This window comes from Coturnix japonica, chromosome 19 (genome assembly GCF_054131305.1).
Source record: "Coturnix japonica strain WE chromosome 19, WE-NBRP24, whole genome shotgun sequence".
NCBI classification, from domain to species: domain Eukaryota; kingdom Metazoa; phylum Chordata; class Aves; order Galliformes; family Phasianidae; genus Coturnix; species Coturnix japonica.
Genome location: NC_140681.1, coordinates 5,096,097 through 5,108,438, shown reverse-complemented (window position 1 = coordinate 5,108,438; position 12,342 = coordinate 5,096,097). Strand labels below are relative to the sequence as shown.

Genomic DNA, 12,342 nt, shown 5'->3' with positions numbered 1-12,342 from the left:
AGGGACCTCTAGAGATCATCGAGTCCAACCCCCCTTCCAAAGCAGGCTCCCTACATTACATCACATCACACAGCTCGGCGTCCAGTCGGGTCTTGAATACCTCCAGAGAAGAAGACTCCACCACCTCCCTGGGCAGCCTGTTCGTGTCATCACAAACTTGCTGAGGGTGGTCACTATCCCCTCATCAAGGTCGTTGATGTTGAACAAGACTGGACCCAGCACAGACCCCTGGGGGACGCCGCTAGTTACAGGCCTCCAGCCAGATTCCGCACCGCCAACGACAACCCTCTGCACTCTGCCAGTCAGCCAATTCTCGACCCACTTCATCGTCCACTCATCTATCCCACACTTCCTCAGCTTTGTTATAAGGACGTCATGGGGGACAGCATCCGGGGCTCCGCTCTGCTCTCCTCAGGAGAGATGTCTGACTGGAAAGGCCTTTCCAAGCGAATGGTAATAGGACGGTGATGAAAATAGTATATGTTCCTGATGGATTCACTAATAGAATGAAATAGGCAGAGAAAGTTAGAAATGGGGTCTGTACTAATATGGGATGTACACATACCCCATGTCAAACAAGAGCACCTGGCATAAGCAGTTTTTAACTAACTAGTAGTAGCCTGATTCTGCATTACTGAGTTCTCAAAAGTCACCTTCATTACCAGTTGCAAAGAGCAATTGAAGTGCTTGGTTATACTGCATTAGAATCCCTTTAACTACCACTTTAACATCAGCCTTGAGGGCTTTCCAATATATACTTACCCTGTAATTACCAGCTGAAGCAATGACAATCAAATCAGATGTTTTCTCGGCTCTCCTTATCCCGTGCTTAATCCATTTCACCTCCTCCCCACCCTTGCAGGGCTGTTCCTCTTGCTGTCCATGCTGAGGATATCAGTGGTCCTCTTGTGATTAACAGTGATGCAATCAGAGTTATAAAAAGGTAGTTAGTAAAGAACAAGCTGTTCTAAACTTAGATTAACCTGAAGCTAAGCAATGAAGTATCCTCCAGTTCCTTTGGTGAGCGAGCTGACTTTGCCTATCTTCTTTTGTCTTTCTTTGCCATATCTGCTAATACTGATTATAATGGTGGTCTGGCTACGGCTCTTACTTAATGAAGGTAAGTTGGCTGCATGCATGTAGAAAGGCTTTGTCTCTTAACTTCATCTTTAAAGCATTCTGTGAGCTATTTTTAACCTGATGCCCCTCATCACAGAGGGAAAATAAAGGTGTGGTTTGGTGGTTGAATGCACTTTGTAGATTCCCATTTAAAAGAAATGCTTCCTAATAACTTTGCGTGGTTTTCAAATGCTTGTGTTGTAGTTCATCCTCTCTGTGTATTTTGGGTAGGGAGTGGATTTTTCCAGGGGAGCTGTTAAGGGATTCTCTTGTTAATGTTAAGGCTGATAAAAAGCAGTTTCTTAAAGGAGCAGGACGTGCATTTTCATTTCTTTGTGTATTTTGCATCTCTTTCTGCTCTGCCACTGTTCTTAATTCTGACATGTCAGTAACTAATAAGATGCTTTGGTTTAGGCTAATAATAGGCTTGCTGATGTACTCCTGGGCATAAAGCTTGGCTGGTTTTGCTAATCCTGGAGCACAAGCAGTTGCAGCTGAGGAATCAATCGTAAGTTGACTGATTCCAATCAAAAGCAGTAATTCTGCCTTTGAGGGACAACTGTAGGGAGGAAAATAAGAATAAAAACTGGCTTCAACAAGCCAGGTTCTTACTTAATGTTTTAGTAACCATTTCTATAATGGATCCCCAAGGAGCAGAGATAACCAAATGATTCCTTTGGACCCACAGACAGCAGTGGAACAGAAGGTGTTCACCACAGCTGAGGCTTATCTTCTAATCACCTTTCCTGTCCTGCCTTCACGTACTCGTGCATTTGTTGACTCTCAGCTCCTATTTTTCAGTTTTAATGTACAGGTGATGCTCATAGAAATCCCTGCTTGCTGCTGGCTGATTCTCCGCACATCCGAGTGCACTCTTTTGGATAACCAATGACAGTAACAAGAGTGCCGGCTCTATGGAGTTCTGATAATGGTACAAACTACCCTGAGTAGCATAGGCATGGCTTATTTCTAATGTCTGAAAAGCAGAAGAAAATGTATTGTGTAGGTGAAGGGGAGCTGTGCCTTGTTCTAATGTTGAGTTTGGGTGTCAATTTTTCCCTGGACAGAGGAACTCTGAAATAATTTGATGCCTTGATTGAGTTATATATGTACATACGTATACATACACATATGTATTTTCAGGTTCTGTGTACTGCATTTACCTTTCTAATGCCAGGCCCTAGGATGGCTGTTATTTGCATCAGGATCCCATGATCTAAATTCCCTCTCAATCAATATGATTACATGTGTTACCAAACTTCAAGATACTGGTGTGCTTGAAGAACTGCAGCATTCAAGTATTTCTCTATCACTCTTAAGAAACTGAATAGAGCAATGGTCTTTTTAATATCTTCTTGACTAATTAAGTCATATTCAATTATCTTATGCCACTTTAGGTGCAAGTGGGGAATAAAACAGGTGCATAACTCAGCTTTACCTTTAACGTAGTTGCTTAATAAAACTTAATTAGCTAAGATCAAACACTTGTACAGGCTTCTTGTTGCCTAGCTGGGGTTGAAAAGCCTTAATTCCAGGTGGAAGGGGTTCAGAAGAATTTTGTCCAGCTCCTAGAGCTACTAACTGTAATGTAACAGATCTCTAAATCTACCTTCTAGAAGAGACGCCTCCTGCAGAAGCAACTAAGAAACAATCTGATGTGTCTCCTTCTGAATCTAAATCTGAAGATGAACCAACAGATGCTGAAAGCCAAAATGATACAGCAAGTACAGAATTTGAAGAGGACAAACAACCCAGCGGCCCTGTGGGACAACCAAAGCCCAAACCTGCTTATCTGAGTTCAAAGCCAAAAGCAAACTACCATCTCAGGCGGCTGGTCTCAGAACCGAAGATAAGACCCTCCCATGTGGAAAGGAGTGTTCTCTGCAACATCATGATGGTGAGTGCGTGACCAGACTATCTATCTCTTGGCATATCTGTTGTTTTTGTGCCTCAGCTCGTATTATTATTTTTTTCCATCTCTGCCTGAGATATCTTCAGGACTGGTTTCTGCCTCGTTAATGAACTACAAGAGGTTTTCTCTCCCTGTCATCCCTATTTGGAATGATTCCTGTTGTATACCAACTAAAGGTAGTACAAAATTGAGCAGAGTCACTACAGAATCACAGAATGACCCGGGTTGGAAGGGACCTCAAGGATCATGTAGTTCCAACCCCCCTGCCTGGCAGGGCCACCAAACATACACATTTACTAGATCAGGTTGCCCAGGGCCCCGTCCAACCTGGCCTTGAACACCTCCAAGGACAGGGCATCCACAACCTCCCTGGGCAGCCTGTTCCAGGGCCTCACCACTCTCCTAGTAAATACTAACTACCCTCTGTATGTATAAGTGTGTGTGTGTATTAGTAAGGCATGTATATGTATTTGCAAAGTCTTTGAGAACTGCATGCAGATTCATACAAATACCAAAAGATACATCTGAAAGAGTGGAAGAGATTAGGCTTGTGTACGGCTTCTTTCCTTGCTCTTTGGCTGCATACCCTGTTGCAGCAGGGGCTCAGGACGTAAGGCTTATTTCTGCCTCCTCTGTCTCTGTGCTGTCCTCTCTACTTACATTGCATGGAATTTTAAACTGCAGCAAAGTTACCCACGTTTACTTCTACCAGCTGCGCTGGCTGCTTTGTTAGGCCAGAATTGTGAAGGACTGGTATTGTCTTAAACTGCTGTATCTGTTTGACTGGCACACCCTGAAGCTGACCTTTAGCATGGAACCAGGAATATCTCATCTTAAATGATCTTTGGCATCGGATAGAACAAGAGCAGTGTCATGAGATTTTGTTTTTAATTATTATTATTTTTTCCATTACTGGTACTAGAAGAAAAAATGCTAAGAATAAGCCTGGAATTGGCTAGGTTACGTTTTGGCTCTCCTAGACCTCTTTGCATATACAAAAATTCACTTCTTCAGAGCAATCTGAAGATCTGGATTTAAGCTCATCCCTTATAGCATAAGAGCCATAACACCACAGGCTTGTTGGTTGTGTTGGGTGGACAAGAGAAGGGATAGCCATGAATGGTCTCACATTATTTATACCCTACTTGGGAACTGAACCTCTTTCCAAAGTGTGCTTTCCATGACAGTTCTCTTCCCCTTTTCTTCACCAGCTGCTGTTCTCCATGCTTTGTTCTCTCGCTTGGACTTTTCTCAGCCATTTGCTCCAGATCTGTAATGTCCTGAGGATTCAACTCCTGCCATCCTCTGCGGCTGTCGATGTGGCTCGGCTTTGTGATTTACTGCGTGGCAATGTTGTGAAAATCCTGGGCTCCCCAAGGCTACAAAGCAGAGAGCTGTTAGCTTCAATCATGGGCACGAGATATGGGAAAACAGAACAGAGTGCAGCTCAGAGGACTGCCTCGAGGTAGAAATGAAGCTGGTAGTTCTATGGCCATTAACAGCAATCCTGCTCAGCATCAGTGAGAGCTACTCCCGTGTGGCAGGGGAAGGTTAATTCTCTAATAAAGAAATGAGGGCTAAGCTGATGCACTCGGGTCACAACAGCTGCTTTCTAAGTGAGCAGTATTGATTGATTCTGTGTTATTAAATGGACCACAGCAAGCAGCATCCTCCAAGCACAGAGCTTGGAAGTGTGCTCTGCAGTAGGAAAGTAGCAAAGTACAAATCACTTTTAGAGTGGCTAAACACCCTTAGCACCCATGGAGTGTGTTCCCCTTCACTGCTGTGCAGAATATACCCTTGTCAGTGCACAAGGTTGGATTCCAGTGCCAGAGACAGTCACTGCCAGCTCTGTGGGGCCATGAAGGAAGGGGCAGGAGGGGGATATGCTACAGTTCTGAGGTGAAGGAAACTCCCCACAGCCCTGCATGGGGAGACTGTATAAGGGTTCTGCTGCCTGTAATTACGAAGCACGCCGTGTTTGTCTTTCCCACAGCCGTCCACGCGTCCAAATATTTATGCAGGGCAGCGTGCTTTTAAATAAAACTTGTTTGCTGTCCGTCTTTGTATCCGCGCTCATTCATTTCGATATATACGGACGTGCTATTCACCAGAACAAATCGCCTTTAGCCATCAGCAGAGCCGGGCACCGCACCGGGCAGGGGCGGCTCTTAGAGGCGGGGTGAGGCGGAGCCGCGGGTCGCTGCGGGGCTGAGCTCGCAGCTCGGAGGCGGCGGGCGCTGCGGGAGCGCGGTGGGTAACGCTCGGGGGAACCACGGTGGTGCGTGAGGGAGGGGCGGGCGGATGGTTGTTGTTGTTGTTGCTGTTTTCGTGCTCTTTTCTCCGTCTTTCCTCGCCTTGCCCGCTATTGTTTGCGCAGCGCCTCCAGGAACAGCGCTGCTTGGTGGTCTCGGTGTTTATTTCCTTTTTTTCCACGCGGTTTCTGTGCACGGAAGGGCAGCTCTCGAGCAGGGAGCTGCTGCGTGCAGGCTGTGCTCACAAAGGAGCCGCAATGTGCCGGGGCAGCCGGCACGCGGGGAAGGAGTTGGGAAACTGAGATGGGCAGGTAACCGGTGCCTGAATATTGCTGTTGGTGGTGATGTGTTAGTGCCTGGGAACACCAAAATATGTGTTTCGAGCAGTTTTTAGGCTGTGTAAATACTCTCGGAATAGCATTCTCGCGGCCGGGCTGCTGGCGCTCCCGATGTCCCCGTAATAGCAGCGGGGTCGGTGCCGGAGGAGCTGCCCGGGGAGGGCTGAGGGTGCTGCGCTCCGCAATGCGAGCTGCGGGTGTCACCGTGCAGCTTTCGGGTGTGCAGCCCGCACAGGGGAACGCAGGCAGTCACTGCTGGGGAACGTGCTTTGTGTGGTTTTTGCATAGGGAGAATGGTGTGTGAGTGTGTCACGGAGGTGGGTCAATTCAAGCCACCCATAGGGGTGTTTTGAACTCTACAATACGGATGCTGCGGTCCCTCTTCTGTTAACGCTGTTTCTCCCTGTCAGGGTGCAATTCCTGCCCCTGGGGCTTTGTGTGGTGCTTGGAGCTCACGGCACATGCGGTGTGACTCCTCAGCTCCTTCATGGGCTGCACGTTCCTGAACAGCATCCACGGATTTGTGCTTTGGTTTCCCTTTGTGTTATGGGCATAAGCTGCTTTCTGGGCATAGCAGGAGTGCTAGAGCATGTAGCATTTGGGTAGCTGCAGAACTACTTCAAGTATTAGTTCACTGTGATTGCAAATAGAAACTTCTTTGAAATCAAGGCTCCTCTGTGGGTTTGGGTTCGGTTTACGTATAAGAGCTGTTCACCTGAGGCAGCACAACGTTTTGTATGCACCCAGCGGCCTCTGTCCCAGGGCACTCCTGTTTACTGCCAAGTACACACCTGCCTTAGCTGAAAGAGCTGGTTTCCAAAGCCTGGGGAGGACTTCAGGCACAACAGTGGAACTACATGATCCTTGAGGTCCCTTCCAACCCGGGTCATTCTGTGAATCTGTGATTCTGTAACAGTGTTGGCAGTTTCTTATGGCAGGGAGTTCCCTCTCTCAGCTCTACTTCAGCTGTTTCTTCTGACCGAGGCAAAGCCTCCAGGGAGCCAGAAGCCTGCACTGCTATATACCAGACCTAGGTGTGTTATGACCTTTTGCACATCACTTCACCTCCCTCTTGTTTTCTTTCTTTCTTTCTTTTTTTTCTTCCTTCTTATTTGTAAAGCCTTTACTTTGCAGCCATGTTACGGAGGTGGAGTTGGATAAACATTCTTAAAACTCAATTAGGAAACATTGTGTGTTGCAAAACTTAGCAACCAGTTTTGCTCTCCTTTGAGCTCCAGAGCCTGGGGAAAAAAAAAAAAAACACAAAAACTTCTGTAAGTCCTGGACTCACGTAAACTGAGGTGACATAATGTGTTTTGGTGGATTTACGTGATAAATGTGTCCTGAAAGCAGTATGTCAGAGTGCATGAGTAAGGCATTGCAGCATGTGGTGATACACCACGTGTCAGCAGCTGGGTGCTGCAGTGCTGCTGGTTACTGCCTTCTCCTGGAGGAGACCTGATTCAGCTGGGCCAACATCTGCTCCTGGTGCTGAGCAATTGGGGTTTGTGTGTCCAGCTGCGTGCTGGAAAACAATGCTCAGGATTTGGCTCGTGCCCCAAGAGGATGCAGCAACAAGCAGCGCTGAGCTTGGGGTGCTCAGGAGTTTATTTTATTTGAGGTTGTGTTTTTACCATTGAAAGACGCAACCCAGAAATGTTGTTTTGCAGTGCTTGACATCAGTTGTCAAGGCGATATAAATGGAAAGAGGTGAGGGCCCAGTGTGCCATAAGGAAAGCTATTGCTCCCTGTGAGTACAGGGGAGTGCTGAGATGCAGCCTGCAGGAGTGGCTCCTTCACGTGTCCCAGCTGGCCAAAAGCCCTTCATGTCCTGCTCTCACTTCAGTGCCGACCCTGCTTTAAGCAGGGTGGGGAAAGAGGTGATGACCCGAGGATCCTTGCAGGGGCTGTGATGGTCTGTGAGCTGTGTGACTTGCTCTGGCAGGTTGAGGAGGGAGGATTCTTCTTTAAATCCTTTAAGACTTGGATGCTGCAACATAAGACTAAGGTTGAAGTATATTCTGCCTTTCTACATCTTCTAGGCTCTTTGTTCAGTGAAACTCTTGCTTACTTGGGGAAGTTCTGGCCCACATGCTTCTACTTGAGCAGTTTAAGTGCTGCATAAAAACGTCTTGGTCCTGACATAGTGTTTGAGCTTTCCTGTTGCGAATGTAAAATCCATATGGCGTTGCTTCTCAAACTCATTAATACTTTCGACATCTTCCAGTGACTGTTCACTGCCCAGTGGATCCAAGTCAGGTGTCTAGAAACAGAACATGCAGATCTGTTAGCCCAGATGTGCTGGGCACATATACCACATCAATGCTGCTGACACATTCAGAAGATGTAACCCTGATTCCTGCACATCCAAACTCTATCATGCTTGAAAACACATACGTTGCCCTTCAGCACGGAAGACAAAAATCAGAACAATGACAGCCCAGAAAACAGGAGTAGAAAAATACATTCACTCTAAGAATAAAAATCAAGCATTTTCAGACTTCATAATTATTATTATTACCTTGAAGACAGCTCAGAAATGAAAAGCCTTAGTCAACAGGTTGAATGCTAGGACCCTGCTAGCATAATAACATATTAAAGCTTATTAAAATAGCTTTTAAAGTTGGTTGAAACATGGTGCTCTCCCAGCACCTCTAACTGTTCTATAATTACCACTTAATTCCCTGCTTTGCTTGTGTGGGACTGGAAAACAAATATTTGCAAGTTAAAACGCCAGCAGTTTTTGACAGTTGCCTACTTGTAACTGCTCAGCATTTGCACATGGGATATAAAAAAGCCTCACTGCATTTTACACAGACAGAAAGCTGCTCCCAAAGCTCCTTCCTAATGAAAAGCATCACTCCAGATTACAGAACACTATGGTGAATTAGGAGCAATTATTTAATTACCTCATTTATTCCTTCATTACAATGATGTAGATTCCTAATTTTGTCTCCAAAGATCTGGTTTTGCCTTGTTGTTCTTCTTTAAATGTAAGGGTTTGTCATGATATTTTGCAAGCAATAGCAGGATAAAATAAAGCTGGAACATTTAAACCTTCTGAAGCTTCTCGTTTATCTCATTTAAAAGACAGATAACTACTCCAAATCGATGACATGCCCATTGTTAAAGCAAACTAATGGAAGTCACCTGATGTTATCTCCAGCATTTTTTGGCTTCTAAAAAGCAAAACAAAATCACACCAACAGCAAAGCAGAATAAAGCAGAAGAGCTGGCACAAATCCTAGACAACATAATTAGCTTCTAGCTCTTTACACAGCCCGCAGAGATGGTCTGTCTTCACAAATGGATTCACTGGTAACTGTAAGCTTTCTCGCAAAGCCCAGACCAAACAAAAAGGCTTGCCAATTCATTCCAACATCTGAGACTGCACCTTGTAAACAAGAGGAGGGTGTGATCCAAAACAGACATGCTGGAACGTAGGCACAGCCACCTGGCAGAATCACAAGGAGCCCATAGGCATTCAGCTATCGCTTTCTGGAACGTTGGTAAAATCCACGATCTAACCCCATTTTGCTCACATGCAGTCACTCTGATTCTTACATAAACTTCCCTGATAAGGACAGAACCCAGAAGAACCATCTCACTGCCTAGTTCTGGCTGTGTCTCAAGTTCTATATGAAACATGAGAATTGTTATTTCCAGCACCACTGTCCTCTGTACTTCATCCTTCTGTTTTCTTGCCTACCTTTTCCTGAGCAAAGACAGATAAAACTAAAATGAAGGAATAGATTTGGACCATCTCTTAGAAGCAGTTGGTACGTGCTGGGCCTGTGTTAGCCTGGCAAAGCAAATGACTTTCCCTTCTCAGAGAAGACTCCACAGATGAGTAAACTGAACAAAGCATGCTGCTTGATTGCACCAAAACCATACCCAAAACAAAAGCAAAGGGTTGGTTCTTTACCATAAAGTTCTCTGCATTTGAAAGCAAAGAACACAAAGGCAAATACCATTTTCAAAAGGAGCTTACCTTTAATGCTAGGTTACAAGCATTTAAGTAGTGGTGGGTCAGACAACCATACAACAACTTGAGTTTTAAGTACTTACAATTCAATGTCATCAATTCTCTTAAAAAGAAAGAAGCAGACCTGATGCATTATAGATTATTTCAGCAAAAGTAATGCAAAAGTAAAGGAAGACAGGAGTTTGCAGCATGACCAAGGTAAGTGTGTTACCTGCTACATTTACAACCCTATAAGCAAGCCACCCTTCAAGCAAGGATGCTGGCTTGCATATGTCACCAGGAATAAGTACAAATGGAAGCAGTGGTACCTACAGATGATTTATCTTCTCAGGCTGTTTTCTTTTATCCCCAGTTGAAGTTTTTGAGGAAGCTTACTGCCATTATATAATTATGTACTTTAACCAGCATCAGCAAGCCTAGAGGTTATGCTTAGAATTGTGAGAAATCAAACAGTAAGACAGATCCCAGAGCACACTGCAAGAAGGGTTACAGATTTCAGGCATACTCTTAAACAATCATAACTCTAAACTTCCATAACTGCATAAGGAAAGCTGCAAATGAGGAGCGCGGGAGTCCTGAGCGCGGATGGAAAGTGAAGGGAAAGGAGGAGCGGGGGATGGAGGGGCAGGAAGCGCTTGGTGCCGGCGGGAGCAGTTCCGGGCCATGGCGCCATGGGAAGGTGATCGGGGCCGGGAGGAGCGGGGTGTGCGCCGCCAACGGGGTCGGGCCGCGGTGCGGGGCGTGGAGGGATGTCGGGGGAGGAGCTGGCGGTGCTGCGGCACGCAGAGGCGATGCGTGCGGTGCCAGCGAGTGCGTGGAGCTGAAGGAAGGTGTGTAACATGTCCTTGCTCTGGCTGTCGGTGAGCGGGACGAGTCGGGGCTGCAGTTCTGTGCTGGTGTTTGTTGCTGGGACCGGCTGCCTGAGCAGAATGGGGGCAGCGAGAGGGAGGCTGGACAAGCGGCAGCATCAGGAGCACGGCCCGGTTCTGCTGTGCTGATGGTGCTGTACGGCTGTGGGTCCCCACTGAGGGTCGGTGAGGCAGCGTGGCCCCGTGTGTGGACGTGGGATGTAATCAGAGTGAGTGGATGCAAATGGAGTCGGAGGTGTTACAAGGAGAGGCTCTGGATTGGAACAGGGAGAGCAGAGCTGGTGTGTCCCAGCAGGCAGGCGTAGTCAGGTGCCCTTTGGAGCCTGCTGTTCTTGGTGCTGAGCTCAGGAGCCCCATCAGATCAGCGTGGTGCTGCGTGCTGCGTATGGCAGCGCCAAGAGATTCCCTTGGGGAAGAAGGGGGAGGATGAAGGAGGCCGAGGGCCCTTTGCTCAGGGCCAGCTCGTCTGTGCCCTCTTGCTGAGCGGAGAGAAGGGCTGCCCGCTGGGCACAGGCAGTGCCTTCTGGCTCCCGTGCCGTGCCCTGTCCTCCAGCCCCCTCCTCATGCCATGTGGAACGCCAGTGCCAGCAGTGCCAGCAGTGCGGCCGCCATGTTAGAACCCTGGCCACAGCCGTTACCTTGGTCACCGTTGGTCACCGTTGCCCAACGCAACGCACTCGCCTCTTAGATCTACGGCCGGTAACAGCCATGTACGGGCCTAAGAGAGCGAGGCTGGAGGAAACCCACCCTTTAGATGGGAAGATGGTTCCGGGGACCGCGGGGTCGAAGAGGAGGAGGAGGGGGCCCATTGCCAGCACCATCAGGCAGCAGTCAGGAAAGGGAGCCCATTGCCATCGCGCCTGGACCAGGCGCGTGACCACCTCCGTGGAGCCCATGGAGGTGGATCCACCTCCAGATGAGCCCATGGAGGTGGATCCACCTCCAGATGAGCCCATGGAGGTGGATCCGCCCGATGCACAGCTGGCCTGGCACCACACCACCGTGCCAGGCCCTGCAGCAGTACCACCTCAGCTGCAGCATCGCTGGTCCAGGCGCTGGGCTCCGTATCGTCTGCGCGGCCCCCGCCCCCGGCATTAGCCGGGTGGCTTCATTTAACATCAGCTCCTCCTTTGAGACCTTGCGGGCCCCCGGATCCATCTGAACCCTATTTTTATTGTTGTTTTTATTGTTTTTATTGTTGTTTTTATTATTGTTTTTATTGTTAGATTTAGTTAGTTAGTTTAGGTGTTAGGAGTAGGTTCTTGTTCATGTTTTTTAATTAGGAGTAGGTTATTGTTCACGTTTTATTGTTAGGTGTAGGTTTTTGTTCCCGTTTTAGAGTTAGGCGTAGGTTAGTGTTCGTACTTAGAGTTAGGTGGGTTCCTACCAGCAGCTGGCAGCAAACAGCGCTCACTCGGTAAGCACACGTCTGCTTTCTCACCCAAAGCCATGAGTGCTGCTCCATGAGTGAGGAGGTCTGTGACATCTCCGAGGGATGGGATTTGCATCTTGTGACTTTTCTGTTGCAGATTGTCGAGGAGCAGAGCGTGAGTGGCTGTGAAATGCAATTGGGAAATGCTTCATGGAAACAGTCTGGAGCTGTGTCTGGAGCTTCCTGCGTGGCCATTGTAAGGTAGGTGTGCCTTACTGTAAGCGTGCTCTGAAGCAGTGTCGGTTAAGCACAGCTCACTCCTCTGTCTTCAACAGATCAGCTTTCTGCACTCTTTATTTCCGTGGCTGGCGTTGTAGAGCGCAGCAGCAGCAAGGCCGTGAACACGTCCACAACCAGGTACGTGAACATGGGTGACTTTAATGGCTAGAATAACATTGCTGTTAGAATTAATAAGGCAGTGGTCACGCGTGT

At 47.5% G+C, this 12,342-nt stretch overlaps 3 protein-coding genes across 6 annotated transcripts in view; 2 read left to right on the top strand and 1 right to left on the bottom strand.

Moving 5' to 3' along the window:
• The first annotated feature begins 11 nt into the window (after positions 1-11).
• Positions 12-8,685, top strand: LOC146757817 (uncharacterized). The gene is made up of 3 exons (XM_085520239.1): positions 12-1,120; positions 2,736-3,016; positions 4,243-8,685. Exons 1-3 carry the CDS (start codon positions 997-999, stop codon positions 4,498-4,500), a joined length of 663 nt encoding a protein of 220 aa, XP_085376365.1. The 5' UTR covers positions 12-996; the 3' UTR covers positions 4,501-8,685.
• The window catches only part of LOC107322879 (uncharacterized), a 13,979-nt gene continuing 8,851 nt past the window's right edge, over positions 7,215-12,342 (bottom strand). The window contains exons 3-4 of one of the 2 annotated variants that reach the window (XM_085520229.1): positions 7,696-7,887; positions 7,215-7,614 (exon numbers count right to left, since the gene is read on the bottom strand). In XM_085520229.1, the coding sequence (XP_085376355.1) occupies positions 7,735-7,887 (153 nt within the window). In that variant the 3' untranslated portion in view covers positions 7,215-7,614; positions 7,696-7,734. Of the gene's footprint in view, positions 7,615-7,637; positions 7,888-12,342 lie in introns of those variants that run through there. The other variant, XM_085520228.1, reaches the window with a different exon arrangement.
• Positions 10,196-12,342, top strand: part of LOC146757816 (uncharacterized) — a 2,641-nt gene continuing 494 nt past the window's right edge. The window contains exons 1-3 of one of the 3 annotated variants that reach the window (XM_085520246.1): positions 10,196-10,288; positions 12,008-12,111; positions 12,186-12,267. In XM_085520246.1, the coding sequence (XP_085376372.1) occupies positions 10,226-10,288; positions 12,008-12,111; positions 12,186-12,267 (249 nt within the window). In that variant the 5' untranslated portion in view covers positions 10,196-10,225. The other 2 variants (XM_085520247.1, XR_014935932.1) reach the window with 2 other exon arrangements.